At 34.3% G+C, this 21,656-nt stretch overlaps 6 protein-coding genes across 6 annotated transcripts; 3 read left to right on the forward strand and 3 right to left on the reverse strand.

The window, feature by feature from the left end:
• The first annotated feature begins 1,315 nt into the window (after positions 1-1,315).
• Positions 1,316-2,426, forward strand: LOC18031166 (GATA transcription factor 19). Its single transcript, XM_006411919.2, has 2 exons — positions 1,316-1,696; positions 2,016-2,426. The coding sequence occupies exons 1-2, from the start codon at positions 1,409-1,411 to the stop codon at positions 2,376-2,378; spliced, it is 651 nt and encodes a 216-aa protein (XP_006411982.1). The 5' UTR covers positions 1,316-1,408; the 3' UTR covers positions 2,379-2,426.
• Positions 2,427-5,020: 2,594 nt separating this feature from the next.
• On the forward strand, positions 5,021-7,686 carry LOC18028460 (monoacylglycerol lipase ABHD6). Its single transcript, XM_006411920.2, has 4 exons — positions 5,021-5,763; positions 6,783-6,872; positions 7,243-7,310; positions 7,404-7,686. The coding sequence occupies exons 1-4, from the start codon at positions 5,113-5,115 to the stop codon at positions 7,540-7,542; spliced, it is 948 nt and encodes a 315-aa protein (XP_006411983.1). The 5' UTR covers positions 5,021-5,112; the 3' UTR covers positions 7,543-7,686.
• Positions 7,687-9,748: 2,062 nt separating this feature from the next.
• Positions 9,749-11,283, reverse strand: LOC18028461 (embryonic protein DC-8). Its single transcript, XM_006411921.2, has 2 exons — positions 11,045-11,283; positions 9,749-10,925 (listed from the first exon to the last, which is right to left on the reverse strand). The coding sequence occupies exons 1-2, from the start codon at positions 11,278-11,280 to the stop codon at positions 9,956-9,958; spliced, it is 1,206 nt and encodes a 401-aa protein (XP_006411984.2). The 5' UTR covers positions 11,281-11,283; the 3' UTR covers positions 9,749-9,955.
• Positions 11,284-13,404: 2,121 nt separating this feature from the next.
• On the forward strand, positions 13,405-14,530 carry LOC18028462 (agamous-like MADS-box protein AGL62). The gene is made up of 2 exons (XM_006411922.1): positions 13,405-13,740; positions 14,111-14,530. Exons 1-2 carry the CDS (start codon positions 13,405-13,407, stop codon positions 14,528-14,530), a joined length of 756 nt encoding a protein of 251 aa, XP_006411985.1.
• Positions 14,531-15,028: 498 nt separating this feature from the next.
• LOC18028463 (ATPase family AAA domain-containing protein 3C) lies at positions 15,029-17,885 on the reverse strand. The gene is made up of 8 exons (XM_006411923.2): positions 17,488-17,885; positions 17,252-17,347; positions 16,978-17,088; positions 16,585-16,894; positions 16,396-16,486; positions 15,965-16,289; positions 15,737-15,885; positions 15,029-15,630 (listed from the first exon to the last, which is right to left on the reverse strand). Exons 1-8 carry the CDS (start codon positions 17,773-17,775, stop codon positions 15,099-15,101), a joined length of 1,902 nt encoding a protein of 633 aa, XP_006411986.1. The 5' UTR covers positions 17,776-17,885; the 3' UTR covers positions 15,029-15,098.
• A 2,373-nt stretch (positions 17,886-20,258) lies between these two features.
• LOC18028464 (protein RADIALIS-like 3) lies at positions 20,259-21,355 on the reverse strand. Its single transcript, XM_006411924.2, has 2 exons — positions 20,979-21,355; positions 20,259-20,404 (listed from the first exon to the last, which is right to left on the reverse strand). Exon 1 carries the CDS (start codon positions 21,238-21,240, stop codon positions 21,001-21,003), a length of 240 nt encoding a protein of 79 aa, XP_006411987.1. The 5' UTR covers positions 21,241-21,355; the 3' UTR covers positions 20,259-20,404; positions 20,979-21,000.
• Between the last annotated feature and the right edge of the window lie 301 nt (positions 21,356-21,656).

Genomic DNA, 21,656 nt, shown 5'->3' on the forward strand with positions numbered 1-21,656 from the left:
TCAATAGAATCTATCTCTCACACCAAGCTAAAGAATAACACAATGTTATTGCTTTTTAATCATTGCAAAGTATCTCACTTGGGTCACCTCTACCTTTAATATTCCCTTTTATTTCGCTTCTAACTTGAACATTGGCGGTTTAATTAAAAGCAGTGATCTCGACGATTAAGACTTAACATCTCTCATGCATTGGCCACAAGGCATTCAACGATTAAATTACGTGTGAATGTTTAATCTCAAAATTAATTGGCAATGATCTCTAAATAAATCAATCTCTCTCTCTCTCTTTATCTCCAATACGACATATACATAGTAATAGACTCATGCAAAAATGAGAGTAATACACGTCGACTTGGTGAAGCAAGCGATGACGTGTGGAAGAAGGGTGGTGAGAGATTCGGAAAAGAGGGTTTCGAGATGATCGTGATCGGAGATAGAGGCCAGATCCTTAGAAGACCGTGACATCCCCTAGTCACGTGGTCCTCTTTTGACTGTACTCTCTCGTCTCTCTCTCCCACTTTAACTGCAGATTGAACTTGTCATTATTATTACTTACTTTACTATCTTAAATATTGCCAATCTCTTTTTTTAATTCTTCAAGACTCTGTAGTAGTTTCCTTAGCAATGTTAAACAACATTTCGTCCGTACAAAAAGTATTGTTTTAGATATAGTTATATAAATCTACCCTTTGTTTTTGGTGTACATTTTCAACTAAAAAATGTAAACTTCAAACTAATATTCTTATTTATTTTATAATCAAACTAACGATATTTCAATTTAGTTCACTAGGATCAACTTAATGGGCATATTATATAGAATCATATTTGTGTTAATTTTTTCCTTTTAAAAAAAAAAATGTGCGAAACTTATCAAAATAACCCTATCTACGATTCAAAGTGGATACGTAAATTAAAGCTCTGTTTCCAGTAAAATTATAACAAAATCGCTTACCTAAACTGATGAGAAATTATAATCGAATAGCTAAACGAAAATTCAACTACTAATTGAGACATTATTTGGATCACCAACCACGAAATTTTAATCTAAAACAGCATAACTAACAAAAGTGTCTTAGAACCAAAACAGAGACCCAACACATAGTTAGAATATTCATAGCAACATCTTTTTAGACAAATTAAAGGAGCAAACACATGTAAATCTAAATAACAAAGAGAAACAATGGATTTAATAACACCGGGACCAAATTTTGCTATTTTTGTCGAGTTCCCAAAGCTCTATAAATACTCTCATGTCTCCACTTCACAACATCAACGTGGACTCCTTTGTTTTTAGCTGACTCCTCTTTCACCGTTTCCTTATAATAACCCCCAAACAAAACATAAACGTCTCTCTTTCAATCTCTCAAAACACGAGTTACTCCTAGGGTTTCCAAGATCAAATTTTGAGATGGGTTTCTCAATGTTTTTCTCTTCCGAAAACGACGTCGTCCATCACTCCTCTCCTTATGCTTCCGTGGACTGCACTCTCTCGCTTGGAACTCCCTCCACTCGTCTCTGCAATGACGACGACGACCGTAGATTCTCTTCTCATACCTCCAACGCCTTAGGCTGGGACTTCTTGCACGGTGCCAAGAAAGGCGGTGGCGGCGGTGGAAATAACATCTTAGCTCGCCGTTGCGCTAACTGCGACACCACTTCTACTCCTCTTTGGAGAAACGGTCCAAGAGGCCCCAAGGTAAATAATATTCACACATCACACATTCAATCAATCTTTGGATTAAAGCAAATTCAGTTATTAATCTATTGTTTTCCGGATTACCGAAATCCAATAGTTTCTGATTTCAAACCCATAATCTTCTTGGACAAAATATTAAAACAAATAATTTAGTTATAATTCGTAACTTTGAAGATAACTCTTTTTTAAAAGGTCTCCTAGTGGCTAGTACACCAATTTGGTTCTATATTTATTATACCGAATATGTATAGTCCATTTTTTTTCTATCAGAGAAATAAAGAATACCGATGATAATTTTTATTATTTTTAATTTGGCCAGTCATTGTGTAATGCGTGTGGAATCCGATTCAAGAAGGAAGAGAGACGTGCGTCGACCGCCGGAAACTCGACTTCCGGCCGAGGATCAGCGGCGGCTGAACTTCCAACGACGGATCATCACGGAGGTGCAAATTATTATTATAACAACAACAACAACAATAATCACTATGCTTCATCGTCGCCTTGGATTCACCACCAACAGCAAAATACGCAAAGAGTTCCTTATTACTCGCCGGCGAATAACGAATATTCTTTCGTTGATAACGTCAGAGATGACAATCATGACGTCACTGCCGACCCGTTCTTGTCTTGGAGGCTTAACGTCGCCGACCGGACCAGCCTTGTCCACGATTTTACGATGTGATAAATGATCGTGCCACCGATTTTCCCCTTAAAAAGTCTTATATTAGCCTTGGATACCTTTTAGCTTTTAAAAAAAAAAGTCTTAGTCTTGGCCAAATTCTATAATTTTAGTTTCTTTACATATATATTCAATGTTTTTTTTTTTTTTTTTTTGCGGGGTCTTCGTGTAGCTTTTTTTTATATTGAAATTTCTTATGAATTTGCTACTTGGGTTTTCTTTTCATGACTTTTTGAAAGTTCTATCGGGTAATGAACTAATGATAGTTACTTACTTTATAACCTTTTCATGATATGTGTCCTACTCTGACCAGGATTCAAGATATTATACATATATATGTAGGGCTTCCTTTGATTCACTTTTACGTGTCATCTTAAACGTTTAATTTGAGGTTATGTTAATCCTATTCACGTCATGTAAGGGAAAACAACATTTTTAACTGAGAGTTAGAGATTTTAAAATACGTACTCGTTTCGTTGCTTATAAATATCACTCTCTAACTCTCAAGTATGTGTTATTATTCAATTTTTTAGATCGAAATGAGTATATTATTTGAAACTTTTAGGAACGGAAGTGCCGAAGTGGTACAGAAGATCTGTCGGGAAGCCAAATGCAGCATTCATTTTTTTTTGTTTTTCAAACTGGATACAAAATTGAAAACAAACGTAGACTTTTTGTTATTAACAAAAGATATATATATAGTTCATTTGAATGTTTAAAAGTTGCATGCATGAGCTCTTATACTTTCTGAGTTTTATTGCAGTATCAAAACTCTTTCGCTTAATAATTGTTCAAGGATCGTTATGATCCATATCATTAATAACTGGCTTGTACTATTTTCTAATATACTTTTTATTAAAATTATTAAAACATAGGATTCCACTAACGAATTGATAGTTCGTTTTATATTATGAGTAAATATATCCAAAAGAACCATAATTTATGTCTGATCTTTTTTGACAAGACGAAAAAATAGAAAATGAAGATACATTCATTTTTGCAATATTTTTTAAACACTAGAATTTTGTTTTAATATTTTTGCAGGTATATATTTCGATTAAGCGTTAATGTTTTCAAGTTCAAAAGTAAAGATGTAAACAGAAAATGCTTTAGTAAGAAATAAAGAAAACAGAAAATGAAATGCATATTCCTTTGTTCTCTTTTCGCATTTCCCCCTGAAATTATGGAAACAATCAAATACTAGAAACGATTCACAAATGAGAAGCAAACAAAAAACAAACCAGCGAACAAAATATCTGCAGGGTGGACAAGGTGGAATGTTTGTCGTATTATGCCCAAATTGTCTTGAAAAGTTGACCATCAATTTGGCTTCGTGTGTTGCTCTGCTTAACATAACACCGCATGTGAAGAATATTGATCCTTTTCATAACGTATTTTATTTTCCATAGAAGGAAAACGTTTATTCATTTTTATGTTATTGTTTATAACTTACTTAAACGGTAGAAGTAGAACAACCGGATATGAAGTCGAGTCTGAAGCCAAGATGTTTCCGGGAACATGAAAGAATTTTGAATGAATTTTTTTGCATATTTTATTTTTATGGATGATATAAATTTGTTTAAATTTTCTTTACCCTAATTTCGTTAATCTCTCTAGGACATGTTCACGTCTTGTGCGTCCAAAAAGTGCATAGCTCTTTTAAAAATTTCTTGAAATTAATTTTCTAATCAGTTAATCTTATCTAAATCCAATTATGAAATTTGAACTCAGCCATATGGTGAGGCCAGAAATATATACTAGTATCACATACACTATCACTCGAATTTTGGCTATTCTCAGATATGTTACTCATGGACCAATCTAATGAAGTCATCCTAGTCCTTCTCGAAAAAACATAAATTTTTGTTTATGTATTGAAATGCGGAATTCGATCTGTGATAGAGGGCTTCTAACATGAAGACAGTTAATTGATTTTTCGAATAGACTTCACAAAAATAATTAATTTGCATATGCGTGAATACCATTTATTCAAACTATTCAATCAATCCAAACATATCTTATTATTTTCATTCCTGAGATTTTCGTATGCGTATTATTATGAAATGCAAGTTTAGTTACATTAGTTTATATATCTTCTGACGATTATGGTAAAATCTAAAACAATTGTGATTATTTTTGAAACAAACCATATATTAATTTTAACTTTAAATATAGATCATACGTGTTATATATCGTATAAATTGTGAACATTAAAAAGAATATGATTGATCTCTTTACTTGCTCATTATGATTGATTTCAATAACGTTTTAGTTACTTACTTACTTATGGTTGATTGCTTATCTTATGCATGCAAAAGTCAGTACGGTAGGTAATCAATAAAAACTTCAGAGACAACATTTTATCCAATCATACATAATGAAAAGAAAATAAATAAAAACCAAAATAGTTGATCAAATAGTGGCAATCTAGTGATTTCGGTATATTCGTTAGTCAAATCATAAATTGAATTGTATTGATGTGCAGGTTAATATTTTATTATTATTATATATGACCAATAGTTTCTAGAAGTGTTCTTAAAAAAAAAAACAATTTAGATGAACAAAAGATAACAACTCAACACCAAACACATTTTAATAAATACCAAACCCAATTTTAGAAGTTCCACTAAAGAAAACCCAAAAAACTTTATATAATGAGGTTTTTCATTTGATCCTTTCTGAAATCACACATCTCTCCACGAATAAAAAGGAGCAACAAAAAAATAAAAATTGCATAATGGTGAACTTGGTCGAGGCACAAAAGCCATTATTGTACGGTCTCATGAAAATGGCCGGTGTCGTTCCCTACACTTTAGAGATCGAACCGGGGACAAAGATGAACTTCTGGGTTCCCAAAGAAACCCTGAAGAAAAAATCCGGTACCGGAAAACCGACAAAACCCCATAAACCAACCAAACCGGCCGTCTTGTTAATTCACGGCTTCGCCGCCGAAGGAATCGTGACGTGGCAGTTCCAGGTCGGTGCATTATCCAAGAAATACTCGGTTTACATACCGGACCTCCTCTTTTTCGGTGGGTCCTACTCGGACAACTCGGACCGGTCTCCGGCGTTTCAAGCCAACTGTTTGGTCAAGGGGCTTCGTATCCTCGGCGTGGATAAGTTTGTTCCCGTAGGGTTTAGCTACGGTGGCATGGTGGCTTTCAAGATCGCCGAGGCTTACCCGGACATGGTTAAAGCAATGGTTGTGTCCGGTTCGATACTCGCGATGACCGACAGCATTAGTGAGTCGAGCTTGAACCGGTTAGGGTTCAGTTCTTCCAAGGATCTCTTGTTACCGACTTCGGTTAAGGGACTTAAGGCTCTCTTCACCATTGCTGTGCATAAACCCTTGTGGTTTCCTAAACGAATGTTCAAGGACTTCATTGAGGTACTTAATTTACTGCGTAAAGTTAATCCATTTAGAGAAAATAATTAATAGTTATCTTTAGTACTGATATCCTGTGGAGTAATTAATAGTAAAACATAATGATATTGTATTTTACAGATTTTAATATATGATAAACTGTATACAATTTGCATTTTATTAATCTCTCTGCAATTCTACAAGATTAACGATACACATGTTTAAAAAAATCTTCTTCTGCTATATTTAGTTAAGTAAGAAAATTTTGTTTGATTGTTTCGCTATGTCATCCCATTATTATTATTTTTTTTGGGGGGGGGAATTTTTCCACCGTTTCACATTGTTGAGACATGAATTTGATTTATTCACTGTGGAAAAGTATTTTCTAGTGTCGTTAGAATATATAATTAAATGAACATATCATAGAAATCACATTTCCAATTAACGTGATTGTGAGAGTTAGGTGGAACTCGCGAAGTATATTGCCTCTTATCAAATCTCCGAACTTGGTGAGAACAAAAGTTTTGTTAATAGAACGTTTTGCTTATTTAAAAAGTTTTACGCATATAATAGATTTCTGATTTAGGAATTTATGTTTATTCATTAGTACTATTTATATTTGTTAATTTCTATCATTTATAAATATAATTTACAGAAGCAGTTAAGTTTGTACGTTATTTTTTCTATCCTTCATTTGAAAATGAATTTGAACTTAACATTCTGTTCATTCTAGTTAGCTCGCCTAATATCAACTAGAAGAAAGTGACGAAACAATAGATTATATTGATAAATATCCATATAAGGCAGGTTAAGTATATAAAATATGATATGGTATTTTAGATTAGATTTGTTCACCTACCCTCAGCTAAGTCTCGTATTATATGGGTAACTAAATTTTATTTGTCTACCAATGATTAGTTTAGCTAGAAGCCTAGAACTGGTATTATTTATTTTCTTATTCTAAGAAAATTTGTTGAAAACGGAAATGTTATTATAATATAAACTTATGGTTCACAATTCTATTTTATCGGTGAAATTGGTAGGTAATGTTCAACAATAGAAAAGAAAGAGCTGAATTGTTAGAGGCTGTTGATGTGAGCAACAAGGACGCGACAATCCCTCATTTCTCATTGGTACGTATAAATTAATGTCCACATCCGTGTATATATACATGTAACGGTTATTTATCTATCTTATTGTAGTTAAAAACATAACGGTTCTAAATCTATGAGACTACATCACAGATGAATAAAACAAGGAGTACAGTGTACATAAGTTACAAATCGATGAATCTAAACGGTTATGCAATTGGATTGAATGATTTTCTTTCCCCGTATTTTGCTGAAATTTTATGATTTGCGATTTAAAACACCATTTTTTTATTCATCGATTCCGTTGAAAAATGGATTTTTTTTTTAAAAAACTTGTTAATCTATAACTTCTATTCACCTTTATGATTATTATTATTTAAATTTATTGTTCATTTGTTGCATGTGCATGCAGAAAATACATCTTTTGTGGGGTGAAAGTGATCAAATATTTGACTTCGAGTTAGCTAAAAAGATGAAAGAGTAAGTTTTCAGATAGTAAAATTAGTATTTTTCTTCTATTTGAAGTGATTATTATGTATTTTTTTCTAATGTTTATCGTTGTTATTTTTTCAGGCAATTAGGTGAGAAAGCAACAATAGATAGCATAAAGAAGGCAGGTCATCTGGTACAATTGGAAAGACCTTGTGTTTACAATAGGCACCTCAAAAAGTTTCTTGCATCCATTCACTCCGAAGATAAAACCTTTCAATAAGAATAACTTAAAGTGTGTTTTTAAGTTGTATTTGATCTTGATATATATAAATCGTTATGTCAAAATTGAATAATCATTTGTTTATTTTGTGTGATTGCGTTTGTTTTTTTTGAATATTCATTACTATCAAAATACGTAATAATAGGTGGGATTCACCTCATGTTTTGTAACAAATTATAGCAAAATAATTGATGCTAAAAAACATAACCGTTTTTTTCATTTGGTATTGTTTCGTTTTCATTAAAAATTCATTGAAAAATATGAAATCCACGAAGTTTTATGATAAAAGAGTAAAATGAGATCGATTTTCGGCTAAGTATAAGACTTCTTTCTTTTTTTTTCTTTCCTTTGGGTCACACTTTTCTTTCCTGAAAAATAAGATTTTCGGCTAATAATCCCCATCAATCAATTTGTAAATATTTAGGGTTCGTTTTTATATTATTACTAGTATATTCCAATGTTTATTGTATTAAAATAGCTGTGGGACAGCCCCATGTCTGATTTTTTTCTCGGGTAATTCCTTTATATACATGTAACATATTTATGAGAACTTACGATGTTAAATGAAAGTTTTACTGTGTATAATTTAAAACATTTATGACAACTTACACTTGAGTAGATGGAGCATCTATGGGGCCATCTCATAAGAAAAAGTTTGTCACGTTTCCTAGCATCTATGGGGCCATCTCATAAGAAAAAGTTTGTCACGTTTCCTCAAGTGTATGTATTTCTCACGTTTTCTTATGAGATGGCCCCATAGCCCCCCCCCCCCCACAACTTCTTTTTTTTTTCATTTTTTATTAAACTTAAATCATGTTACAAATATGACATTCCTAACATTGATTTCAAAAATAGAAGCTTCAATTTGATCGAAACCCACTACAACTTACAAAGGAGACATCCATAACTTGGATTTCCAATACGGATAGCTTCAATATAATCCGATCAAACTTAAAACAAGTTACTAAGATGAAATCCATAACACTGACTTCTAAAACTGAAGCTTCTACACAAATTTTTGGTCCTACGAGTTACAGAAATATTTCATCGTCATCAAAACTCAATTAGAACGATAATAAATAAAAAAATTCCATCCTACAACGAATATATAGCCAAGAACTCTTTCTTCATTTTCATTTTCAACGAACCCGTTTAGCTCATCGTCCATGGTTGTTACCCTCTCAACAACTATCTTCTTCCACTCAACCTTTTAGCTCAAGAAATAGCCTTCTTCTGTTCATATTTCATGGTTGTTATCCTCTCAACAAGCATCCTCCGCTCCAGCTCCACTTTCTTCCTCTCCTCTCCTCGTTCACATAACCCTTTAGGCTTTTAGCTCTTTCTCGAGTTTTTTTTTTTTGTTCTTCACGCAGGACATAAAATGATATGGGAAGGCCTAATGATGCAGCACATTTGGGCCTCTTTTCTTCTATAATTATGTGCTTTGCTTCTTTTTTTTTGTTTTTCCCGAATTTCCATTCTTCCAATTTCATTTGCCCCATGGAAGTATAATTATGGGCTTTGCTTTTGCGTTGGTTTTTTAAAACAATGCAAAGTATCGTAAACTTTTTATGAATTTTGGCGACGGAGTGATGACGTGGGCGTTACAGGTTCGTTTGTTATCAAAGAGATACTCTGTTTATATACTGGACTTGCTCTTCTTCGGTGGGTCCTACACAGATAAACCAGTCTGGCTACCGCCTACCGGAGTTTCAAGCCGAGTGTTTGGTTAAGGCTATGCGTATCCTTGGCGTGGATAAGTTTGTCCCAGTCGGGTTTAGCTACGGTGGCGCTGTGGCGTTCAAGATTGCGGAGTTGTATGGGAACATGGTTAAGGCTTTGGTGGTATCCGGTTCGCCTCCGGTTATGACCGATTCGAATGTGAACCGGTTTGGGCTTAGTTCAATGTCGGATGTCTTGTTACCCAAAACGGTTAAAGGACTTGCCATCATAAAAACGCATCAAGAAAGAAAACCATTGACCAAAGCAATAAGAAGAAATTAACAAACCCGAATCAACGTGGGAAATAACGTGGAATTTTTAAATGTAATTTTGAGAAATCGGTAAAGGGTTGTGTTTTAAACGTATCATTACATTTTGACCAAAAAAAACGTATCATTACATATATAAAAACGCATTTATCATTAACCTACCTCGCATAAAAGATTTTATTGGATCCAGACGAATATAATGTTCTATGGCTTTGTAACTTAATTCTTACAAGTTTAAAGTCAAAGAGGGTTGTCTTACATGTGTGATAGATACCTAAGAAACAGAACCTTAATTTAAAATCTGCTTTCGAAACTAAAACAGAGCAGCTCCACCATTCTTACATATATATAAGAATACTTATTTCAGGAAGAAAGATTTGAAATCTAAATGCAACCCCTATACGTATATAAATTCTCCGGTTCTAAAGCTCAGCACTACGGTCTCTCATATACGCGCCGTACTCTCCAGCAGCCTCAGAAGCCTTTTCCTTTGCACTCTCATAAGCTTCTTTTGTTTTCTCCGACATTGAATCCTTAGCTGCACCATACCTCTCCCCAACTTTATATACTGCATCCTCAAATTTTCCAGCTGCATCACTCCCTAATCCGTACGCGTCTGTTGCTTTGTCTTTGCCATAGTCCATCGCGCGCCCAGCGGTTTCACTAACGTCATGAGCTTTATCAGATGCCATGTCCTTAGCATTCTTGGACCCTTCTTTAGCTCTTTCGTATGTTCCATAACCCATTTCCTTAGCTTCATCGCTTTTATCCGTAGCCATCCTAATCACATCCTCCGCTTTGTCATATGAAGCATCTTTTGCATGACCTGCTTTGTCATAGGCAAAGTCCTTGGCTTGACCAGCCTTCTCAGAGGCTGATCCCACTTTTCCATAGGCCATGTCCTTGGCTGATCCAACCTTGTCGTATGCCATGTCCTTGGCTTGACCGGCCTTGTCGTAGGCCATGTCCTTGGCTGATCCGGCTTTGTCGTAAGCCATGTCCTTGGCTTGACCGACTTTGTCGTAGGCCATGTCTTTGGCTGATCCGGCTTTGTCGTAGGCCATGTCTTTGACTTGACCGGCTTTGTCGTAGGCCATGTCTTTGGCTTGATCGGCCTTGTCGTAGGCTATGTCCTTGGCTTGACTGGCCTTGTCGTAGGCTACATCCTTGGCTTGACCGGCTTTCTCGTAGGCCATGTCTTTGGCATCACCGGTCTTATCATAAGCATAATGTTTTGCGTTGTTAGCACCATCATAAGCAGATCCGGCCTTGTCGGATGCAAAGTCCTTGGCATAACCCGCATTGTCATAGGCTGACCCAGCCTTGTCATAAGCGTAGTTCTTTGCAGATTCAACCGCTTCTTCCGCTTCATCTTTCTTGCTTCCCAAACCGCTGATTCAGAGGGAAAAAAAAAAAGAGTTCTCGGATCATGAGCATTTCTAATTATTTAACGTATAACGCCTCGTCTGAGGACAATCATGTTTTTGTATATATATTTCCAATACACTTACGTGGAGATTTTATCAGAAACCCAACCAGCCCAAGAAGCGGTTTTGTCCTTTGCGTCATGAGCCGCCTCGCCCGCCATTTCTTTAGCGGTCTCGGCAGCATTTTTGGCATGCTCTGCTTCAGTTCTAACCATATCCTCTGCTGTTTCTGCACCCCATCCATGGCATTCCTTCTGCCACGTCAGCATCACCACCATCATAAGAAGCATCATCAACATCATCGTTTTTTTCTCCGCCATTATTGCCACTTTTGTTTTTGGATTCGTTTTTGTACCGTTTTGTTTATGGTTCCGATCTCCATGGAAGTTTATAGTTATAGAGGGGAGAGAGATTATTCCTTTCTTCCAGAGTTTAGTGTTGGACACGTGGTTATTGCATATATACGTGGCGTGTGAAGAGGCGATTATGTTGGGAAGTAATGTCTCTCGTATTTGCCACGTGTTGTCTTGTGGTTAGGGTTTACCGCGTCGGCGTCTTCTGACTCCGAGGTCATGAACTTGTCAATGAAGTTTCAACATTCAATATTTACTAATAACCAATTAACCATATCGAAACCGACCCGGTGGGCGTAATCGGATAAATTAAGAGGACAAAACTACTTATCGACTACCGTTTTGACTACTGGCCAGTACATGGATGTTTGGAAGGAATTCTTAAAACCTTTATGTTTTTAACTGTGAACTTTTATTTTATTAACTCGTAAATTTTTTAAAAATTTCAGTAAAATAACTTTTACTTTATATTTTAGTGATGGATACAATCCAATGTTTTAAAATTTTATTTTAGCTAAGTTATACTATTGTTTTTGGAATGTTGGGTTAAATGAGTACAACAATTATTTTTGGAATATCAAGATAAATGAGTTTAATAATTGTTTTTAGAATATCGAACTAAGTGAATTTTTAATACTTTATCCGTTTCAAAATATAAATCGTTTTATTATCAATTTTTTGTTTCAAAATAAAAATTATTATCAGATTTCAAGACAAATATTTGAAAAAAATTCTACTTTGATCTCTATTTTTTAACTAATTAATTAATGTGAACATAATAAATAGTAGAATAATAAAGAATAAATTAAAAATTTAATGACTTATATTTTGAAACTGATGGAGTAGTTTTTCTTAAATATTTTTTTACAGTATTAAATATTTTAGAATTTAGATTTTCAGGATTGTTACCTTACGATATCATTGGGAAATCGCGATTCCAAAATTTTGTCGTTTGGAAACACAAGTAGTAATCGTACGATTTCGAGTTGTAATCGTACGATTTCGAGTTGTAATCGTTCTTCGTGGTTGGAAGCGTTGCTATAAAACTTCAATTAAAATTATAAAAGAAAAAAATGACGTGTCATTGTAAACTCATCTCACGTAACAATTTTGTTGGATTTAATATATTTCAAGCCCATTACATCACTATCGTTTATTGTTTTTGTTTTCTAATATTATCTAATTAGACTAATTGTTTATTTAAAGAAAGAAATTAACGATAAACCTAATTATAACAATCTAATTACCTTAGAAGGAGAAGAGACGAAGCATTATTAGGAAGAAATTTATGATATTTTCTTTTTTTTTTAAGATTGTAAACTAGAGAAAGGAAAGTTTAAAATATTTATTCATATTATTTTATATTAGGTGTTTCATGATATATATAAACGCTTTCAATATATACCTGATTTCTAATTTTTTTGAAAAATCTGTTTTTCCGTTTTCACGCTTCTGTTTTCAAGTTCTGCTTCCGATTCCATACAACTTATGCCAAATTAAATGATTAACATTTTCATTAAATTATTATTATTTTTTGATATTTTATTTGAGCAAATAAATTGTGATAAATTTATGAAAACTGAATTTAATATTTTTGATTATATGTTTTTTTTTCTTAGAAAGATTTTCGATCATATGTTTAATCAAAGACAACTGTATATCTTATCTAAACTATGATGTGGCGATATGAATATCCACAAATAGATAAAATAAAAAATTTGTAGATATATTTCTCGTTTTAATAGAATTATGCCTTTAACAACTCATTTCATAATTTTTAAAAAAACTCGTAAATATTTTAGTTTCTTCTTGTGGGGAGTTCATGCATACATTTGACAGGTTGCAGTGCAATGTAACAGCTAAAATGATGACACTGCATTTTACAATATCATGAATTTTATCCCCTATAGAAATATACAGCTAATTATATAAATTTTTCTAAAATGAGAAAAATTAATTTATACAAAATATATTTACTTATAATGGCTTAAAATGTTTAACTCTCATACGTAATTCACCACTATAAATATAAAGATCTATTGTATTTCTAAACAATCAATCTTTCTTTTGTTCATCAAAAACTTTGAGAAAATGGTGAGAAATGGTAGAGGTCGTCAAAAAATTGAGATGATAAAAATGAAAAAGAAGAGCAACCTTCAAGTCACTTTCTCAAAGAGAAGATTTGGTCTTTTCAAAAAAGCTAGCGAACTTTGTACTTTATGTGGTGCAAAAGTTTTGATGATTGTGTTTTCTCCAGGTGGGAAAGTCTTTTCATTTGGCCATCCAAATGTTAAAGATTTAGTTAACCGTTTCTTAAATCGTTACCAAAATTCTCTGTTTCTCCACCAATACAACAACAACAATCTACAACTCGTTGAAAGCCGTCCTGATGAAAGTATTCAACGTCTCAACGAGAAACTTACTGAGGTAATAATACAATTTTAATTTCCTTTTAAGAAAAAAAGAGAGGATCTATATAATTTCAAAATCGTACCTAAATATTTTCTGCCATGCATAAACATATATATAAGCAATAGTTGGTGTGGTTAATCATGGAGTACATACAAAAACATGGACCTACACTAATATATAATGATACATGCATAGACATACAAACATTGAACTACACTGATAATATGCTACTATGATTTTTGTAGGTACGTAGAAAATACAGTTATTATTTTTTTTTTACAGATATCAAATCAAATTAAATTGATACGATCGTGTATATATAGTTAGATTGTATTATTATTCTATTTAAATGTTCTTACAAGTAAACCATGTCTCATTTTTGCAGGTGCTGGCAATACAGGAAAGTGAGAAAAGTAAGAGAAAGTTTTTGGATGCTATAAAAGAAACCAGAGAGCAAAAAGGGAACTGGTATGAAAATGACGTGAAGAAACTCGACATGAACCAAACCAACCATCTAATACATGCTCTTCTTGATGTGAAAAAGAAGTTGATAAGCGACATATCCCAATATTCTCAAACGAATGTTCCTCAGAACTACTTAGGAGAAAGTTCTGGCAATATCACTCCAGGTATTATTGGTGGTCGCGGTAATGATGGTGGCCTTGGTCATTTTGATCAAAGAACAATGTTGGATTTGAATGCATTCAACTATAATCCAAACATGATTTCTCCTAACTATGGACCATCTTTTGGTTACTATAATAATGGAGTTATCATTCCGGGATGCAACATGAACTACATGTGAAGTTACAACTTCAACGAGAGCTAGAGTCTGAAGCTAGAAGAAAAGGCTTTTGTGATATGGATCCTCCATATTTACATTATTTTAGATATGGTTATTGTAAGGACTAAGGATTTTGCTTGTGTTGTGTCCTGTTTGATTTAAAATTTTATTTTGTTCAGTCTGTTTGTCGTTCGTTTTTTTTTCTCCTTCGTATTTTGGATATTTTGGGTATCATGAATTTATTTAATTATATTTTCTTTGCTTCTCTCCATGATATATTTATTTCTAGATTTTTTTAATAACAAATTAAAATCTCTTTTTCTGAAATAACTTCCACAGAATTATATGAATGTATTAGCGTGATAATATGAGGCACATATATTTATAAAGAAACAGGTAATGCGTTTTGGCTTAAAATGTTATTTCGCCAGCTTATTTTCCATTTTAAGCGCCATATCACCATTGTGACTTATCTCCCGGATACAGAAATAGAATTTAACAAAAACGAATAAATTCAGTATAAAAAATATATATTCAGATTTCTTCATTTTGAATTAGTAAATAACATATGTAATCATCAAGAGAATGACTAAGAGAAGAGTAATGGTTGACAACCTTCAGAAGCAAGCCTAATCCTCTGGTGATGTTCATCAACTTTATACTCAACAATCTCTTTAAAAAGCTGCGAATCCAATACGCAATCCTCACGTCCGTACACTCCAGCTTGTACTCCAGCCACAAGCTTTGCGATCTCACGGCCAGAGAATCCTTCCGTCTTCTTCGCAGCCTCAGCAATCACTTTATCAGTTAGGTCTGCCTCAACGGTAATCTTCTGTGACAGCTTCTTAAACAAATGACTCCATTTGGGTTTTGTTTCCTTGTTGTCTTCACCCTTCTTTAAGTACTTGTTGAGATAGAGATTGAGAAGCTTGAAACGTTCTTCTTCACCTGGAAGTGGGAACTCAATGACTTCATCGATCCTGTCTGTAACCGCACTATCGAGATCTCCAGGTCTGTTTGTAGCTAAGACAAGAACAATGTCTCGGGATTGATCACCAGTTCGAAAGAGCAACGCGTTCAGAGCACTACGCTGAGCCTCGCTCATGTATGTGCTGTTACGCCTGCATGATAAGAAAATAAAAGGAATCATCTTTCTTTAAACCCATACAAAAAGCTGCAATCTTTTGCCATCTAACTGTCATAGAAAAGAAGAGAGAGATATCTTACTCGCATAGAAAAGCATCCGCTTCATCTATAAAAAGAAGTAGACCTTTGTTCGATTTCTTAGCCCAATCGAATATTTGATGGATTTTAGTAACAGCTTGTGATCCCAAGGGAGCAACATCTCCTCCTGTCATCATAGCATAATCCAAACCCTGCAGCATATAATTGTGTCTAAGAGCCCCTGAAGACGCCATTAACATAACTAGTACCATAGCTTTCACAATAACTTACCGATTTCCGAGCTATTTCCCTTGCCACCATGGTTTTACCGGTACCAGGAGGTCCATAAAACATCATGTTGCGGAATGGTGCTTGATGGGATTTAGTATTCGTCGTAGCTCTAGCGAGATGTTCGATTCGCTTCTTCAAAGAAGGATGGAGAATTACATTATCAAGCGGCTTCTCTGCTGCAGATCTAGCTGCTGCCCCTGAGATTCTGTTCTTCAATTGAGACATTGAGCCTGCCAATGGAAATCTACCCATGGAAGATTCTCGGATAAGTGAAGGTTGGCCAAGCATCCTATTGATATATCCCCATGTAACTCTAGCTCCTTCACTGTTAAACACAAAAGCATCGTGAGATAAAAGAGTCTAACATCGCTAGAGTCAAATCAGACTGTTTCATAAAATCCAAATAACTTATTTAGTAAGGAGATGCATACCGAGTTGTGTAAACTCCTGCAGTTAATGCTGTTGCCCCTCCAACAGTCATAATCAGCCTATTCCGATCGGTTAATAGAGTCCTGAATCCTCCTGCCAGTTCCATATAGAAAGTTAACACAAGGAGGAAAAAAAAAACAGAATAAAAAGCAAGAAGATATAAAGTTCCTTGAATTTAACAGTTGCCATACCTTCGATGTGACCAAACATTGTGTTGATTGCAGCAAGCCACTTCTCCCTTTCACCATTTATCCTCTCCATAAGTAATCTTCTGTTTTGCTCCTCAGTAAGTTTGGCTTCATGAGCCCGACCTTCAGCTTCAGCCATGGCTTTGACGCGAATCGTCTCTCTCTCGAGTTCAGCTCTCTCTTTCTCAGTTTGCCGTTGCTGAGCTTGGATCTGTTCTTCTGTGGAAATTCTCGCTCTCTCTTTCCTAATAGAAGACTCCTCTTGCATCTTAACCAGTTCAACATTATGATATCTCTGAGCTTCATGATCTGTCTGCATCATTTCCAAACCAAAAACATTTGTATGAATTTACATCTCACGAACAAGAACAGATAAACAAAAACAAAAAGAGTAACCTGCTGTCTCTTTCTGGCCAACTCATCCTCATATCGAAGATTTTGAGCTTTGGTTTGCGCTTGTGTCTGCAAAAGATTTCTCTGCGCCTCAGCCAATTTCTGCTGTCTGTCCTGCCCATTTCAATTGTCCCATAAAACAAATCATAATATATCTTCCCAACTTAAAAATATGTCTTATGATCATTATAAACTTTGCATCAAAATTATATCCCATGTTTCTGTGAAAAAAATGGCAGCAAAATTGAAAAATTCAAGGAAGAGTTCGATTACTAACAATATCATTGTGTGCTTGAACAGCCTCGTTCTGAGATTTCTCTGCTGCTAATTCAGCTAATCGAGTTTTCTCCTGCTTCCTCATAAGATCAAACACCTGATTGAAAGAAAAAAACCCCAACTTTTTTTAATTACGAAAAGACACATATCCTCCGCAAATCAAATCTAATTTTGAGTTAGAATACCATTTGATGCTAAACCTCAATTTCAGGGATGAAATTAGAAACAATACGTCACCTGTTTGGAATGGGGAGAGCTATTGATCTCTCTAAGAGCTTTCGCAGCTCTCTCAAGTGACTCAGGATCAAATCCCGACCCTTTCCGCTCATCGCGCTCTGGTTTGGACTCCGACTTGTTAGAGTTCGGCGAAGATTGATTCGCCGGAGAATCTGACGGAGTAGGAGGAGAAGAAGAGTAGAAGGGAACCCGGAATCGAGAATCGGCGTATGCACGGTTCTGGCTCAATGACATTGAAGTGAACGCAGCAGCTATCGCCGCCGCGGAACACAATCTAGAAGCAGCCATGGTTTTCGAAAAAAAAAGAAAAACAAATTCGAGTGAAGAGATTTGATAAAACCTATTCTAAGATTGAGAAATTGATGGTGAATGATGTCGATTTCTGGGTTTTGCCGATCATAAACCCCACGGTGGCTAAGCTTTTAGGGTTTAAACGGTATTTTTTTAAAGAAATGACAAAATCTCTGACCGTAGAAGTCTCATTTGCTTGGAGAATAATTAAAAATCAGGTGTGGGCCCAAATTAATATTGGGCCTAATATTAGGCCATGTTCTAAACCTAGTACATCTTCACGACAATGTTATGCAAATATGAAAATCTATATTAGTGTTACGCATCTAACAATTACCCGCTCTGGTATATGGCGGCAACAGGCAAATTTACTGGACTTTTCTCGAACCAATTGAATTCAAAAATATATTGTATGTGTCAGAGTAAAATGATTTAAAATGATTTTGTTCTCCACTCAGCCATGAAAAAAATATTAGTACGATTCCGTTTGTTTAGATCATGGGTAAAAAGAGACCTTACGTAAGATGTAATTGGTCTTTAATAATTGTTTAAAAGAAGAGATATTATTCCATGTAGTAATAATTACCAAATACTGAGTTTAGCTGAATATTATCGATGGATAATTATAAAAAAACTCACTATTATTTGAGCTAGTGCACATAAGAATAATTCGAACGTACGTACTTGCGAATTTACAAGTTTAAACTTACCCGTTATATTCTAGTATCTTATAATATTTTAAGAAAAATTTAATCCACTTAATTGTACTGTATAATTTAAACCTAACCAAGAATTATTTCTTTTATTGTTGTGCTGTGAATATGATCGGTAACCATAAATGTTGGTCCACTGGTGACTGGCCAAGTGTTCGAGTGATAAAAAAAGTTCTCTATGCGTCTAAGTTATGGTTTCAATCTCATAAACTACTAATTTCCACTGTCGACTTTTTTCATTGGTTACTAATGGCTAAAGTATCTAAATTTCTATAAGTCTTGGAGACTATTATAAAATTTGGCTAAAGATCTATTCTGATTGCCAAAAAAGAGAAAGAAAAAAAAAACAAGTTAAAATAGCTAGGTCGGAGTTGAAATAGAAATGTTATACACCTAATATTTGGGTTGAGATAGTATATAGAATTTTCAATTTTCTTATTTCTAACTTCTAAATCTAACCATTTGGACTATATATGTAAAATGTTTATCAGGTATAACAAAAAAATTATCTTTTCGAAATTCTGTGCCGGGAATATATACAAGACATGCGCTGTACAACACAAATAAAACGTTGCAGAATAGATCCCTCCTTTTTAGAGAAAATATAATACATGATTTTTTTTTCTTCTCTTAAACGAATTCGAATGGTAATTATACTAGTGAAATGAATAATTCCAATTCTCTGGGTACAAAAACAAAAAAATCTCCGACATTGTTCATATGGGTCGCAATTTTGCGACGTAGGTAGAATATACACAGCATGTGCTCTAAAATATTACAGAATAAGCTATATATATACCTCATTTTCTTTGAGAAAATTTATTACTTATATCTTTGTTTGACACAAACGAATAATACTAAAGAGGAATCATATTGACAAAAGAGTATAGCTCAATGGTGTACCTCTCATCTTGACTTTTATTTTTGGCGTAAAACTTATAGTACTTTCAGTTTGGTTACTTTTGTAAGTTATCACTCTTTTTTTCTTATATTTTAGAAGTTTTTTATGTCAACGCAAATTAAAAAAAAAAAAAAAAGGAGAGATGAATATGTTCATAGTGAATAGTGACACACCGTAATTTCATATATGTGTAGGGTTTGAATTACGAGTGTGGGATTGAGGCAATTCTTTTCTTAGAAAATTTCTGTCAAAAGTAATGTCAATCAACAGATAAAATTAGTTAAGTGTATGTCATTCCGAGAATTTTATGCTAAATAATGAAATATAAATTTACCGACAATATATATAATGGACAAGGGTAAGATAATTATAAAAGAACACTTATCAGTCATAAAGTATGATTATTACATTTTCTATATTCCCAAATACATACATCACAGTTCACTTATCCAATCATACGTAACTTTTACTGCGACTATATATATATATATATATATATATATATATATGTATAATACGTAACTTTTACTGCTAACATATGTTAAGGACAATAATTATGATCAGCGTTAAATGTAGCCAGTTCGTATAAGTTAATATTCAAAATTACATGCCATGCAGAAAGTTTCTGCCCAAAAAGGGACGCCTGTATCTGACGAGAACCAAGGGATCCATTATTGGTCGGTCCGTCTAAGAAATTAAGTATCTTCTCTAATTTGCTTTTACGATGTTCTCTTGATATCCATCAAGCTACGCGCCGGAACGACTAGGTGAATGCAAAAGGGAATCAAACCTTGTTCTGGATCGTTACATCTTGTTTGTTAGGTTTTTGTACGATTTGTGTGATAATGAATAAAATTCGAGACGAATTAGTTTGATCATATGAAACTCACTTTGATTGATTTAGATTAGCATGAAAGTGGTTGATTCTTACATATTCAACACAAATAAAAGTAAAAATACTTTGATAGCTCTCTGTTTGTTCTTGGTCTTCAAACCATGGTTTCAGATGAACCTGCAATACATATATAAAATCCAGATGAAACGATAAGTTAAAAGAGTAAAATGAGGTAGATATTAAAATTCAGGAGGCATCTTGATAATCTTGTTACACGAGTTAAGCAATGGAGGTTTTGCAAAGGTAAAAACAAGAGTTATGGAACATGCTATCATCATGTGGGACTTTTCTTTTCATTTGCTAAAGGACAAATCAAAAGTTGAATGAAGGTTATTCAGGAAATGGATTTTTATGAATATAAGAATACAACAGGCATGGAGATAATGGCCTAATCATCAATTTCAAGAACTTGACAAGATAAGCTTTTGTATTTCTCTGTTACTAGATTTGCATTTTGGCCCCACGGTTATAATTTGGGACAGTTTACAGAAATGGGAAACAAACAAACAGTGGTGTTTCTTTAAGATAGATTTTTTTTTCCCTTCATTTTCTTGCATGATTGGTCTGAAAAAGCAGTTCTAGGTAGACAGTGAAACAAGATAGACACATAAGAAAGTAGAGGTTGCATGCATGTCTACTCTTTAAAATGATAATGCTTTCTTATGCACATATGATAGTTGGTGATATGCACCTTTTAGAGTAGCTGAATGCTTTCAGTTTCCATTTGAACGGTAATTGGGATGCGGATAACGCCCTGACTCAATGTCATTGACATCCCTAATGAGGAGCTCATAGTGTCGCCTCACTTCTTCAGCCGATTTCCCACCAACTGCTCTTGCAACGTTATGCCAACGGTCAGGAGTGTCCTGGTCATATGTAGCCAAAGCCCTTTCAAATAGTTTGTTCTCCTTACGTGTCCAAGAAGCGTTAGAACTCATGGAGTTGGAAGCCATTTAGCGAAAGTATATCAAGAGTAGAAGATCGAAAGGAGCCTTTTGATTATGGAAACTGAGTTTGTGTGTAAAAGAAGGAAGATGTATGTATGACTTGATGAAAACAGGAGTTGATTTGGTTAGTTGAGAGAGTATGAAGCTCCATATATGTAGGAGGAAAAAAGCATGGTGTGGGGTTAAGCCAGTTGGAAGAATATATACTTTAGGAGTGACTATTTCTTTTAGTAACCACATAAAAGTCTTAGAAGGTACACAATTGTGAAACAATCCAATGAAACTTGAGATTCCTAGCCCATGCAATAGAAAAAAAAAACTGCAAATGGCTGTGGCTTCCTTCCTTTTTTCACGTATCCGTACAGTAAAGACTAAGGTAGTATGCTTTGAGACCTTCTCTTACCTCTTTAAGGCTGTTGATG

Source organism: Eutrema salsugineum, unplaced genomic scaffold (genome assembly GCF_000478725.1).
Source record: "Eutrema salsugineum unplaced genomic scaffold, Eutsalg1_0 scaffold_1, whole genome shotgun sequence".
NCBI classification, from domain to species: domain Eukaryota; kingdom Viridiplantae; phylum Streptophyta; class Magnoliopsida; order Brassicales; family Brassicaceae; genus Eutrema; species Eutrema salsugineum.

Excerpts from the sequence above, each read along its gene's own strand:
- LOC18031166 (XM_006411919.2), top strand. The coding sequence starts at position 1,409 with ATGGGTTTCTCAATGTTTTTCTCTTCCGAAAACGACGTCGTCCATCAC. Across the intron at positions 1,697-2,015 it reads ACGGTCCAAGAGGCCCCAAG|TCATTGTGTAATGCGTGTGG; the intron begins GTAAATAATATT and ends TAATTTGGCCAG.
- LOC18028460 (XM_006411920.2), top strand. The coding sequence starts at position 5,113 with ATGGTGAACTTGGTCGAGGCACAAAAGCCATTATTGTACGGTCTCATG. Across the intron at positions 5,764-6,782 it reads TGTTCAAGGACTTCATTGAG|GTAATGTTCAACAATAGAAA; the intron begins GTACTTAATTTA and ends TGAAATTGGTAG. Across the intron at positions 6,873-7,242 it reads CAATCCCTCATTTCTCATTG|AAAATACATCTTTTGTGGGG; the intron begins GTACGTATAAAT and ends ATGTGCATGCAG.
- LOC18028461 (XM_006411921.2), bottom strand. The coding sequence starts at position 11,280 with ATGGCGGAGAAAAAAACGATGATGTTGATGATGCTTCTTATGATGGTG. Across the intron at positions 10,926-11,044 it reads GTTTCTGATAAAATCTCCAC|CGGTTTGGGAAGCAAGAAAG; the intron begins GTAAGTGTATTG and ends CCTCTGAATCAG.
- LOC18028462 (XM_006411922.1), top strand. The coding sequence starts at position 13,405 with ATGGTGAGAAATGGTAGAGGTCGTCAAAAAATTGAGATGATAAAAATG. Across the intron at positions 13,741-14,110 it reads TCAACGAGAAACTTACTGAG|GTGCTGGCAATACAGGAAAG; the intron begins GTAATAATACAA and ends TCATTTTTGCAG.
- LOC18028463 (XM_006411923.2), bottom strand. The coding sequence starts at position 17,775 with ATGGCTGCTTCTAGATTGTGTTCCGCGGCGGCGATAGCTGCTGCGTTC. Across the intron at positions 16,290-16,395 it reads GCAGGAGTTTACACAACTCG|TGAAGGAGCTAGAGTTACAT; the intron begins GTATGCATCTCC and ends TGTGTTTAACAG. Across the intron at positions 15,631-15,736 it reads GCGGATGCTTTTCTATGCGA|GCGTAACAGCACATACATGA; the intron begins GTAAGATATCTC and ends CTTATCATGCAG.
- LOC18028464 (XM_006411924.2), bottom strand. The coding sequence starts at position 21,240 with ATGGCTTCCAACTCCATGAGTTCTAACGCTTCTTGGACACGTAAGGAG.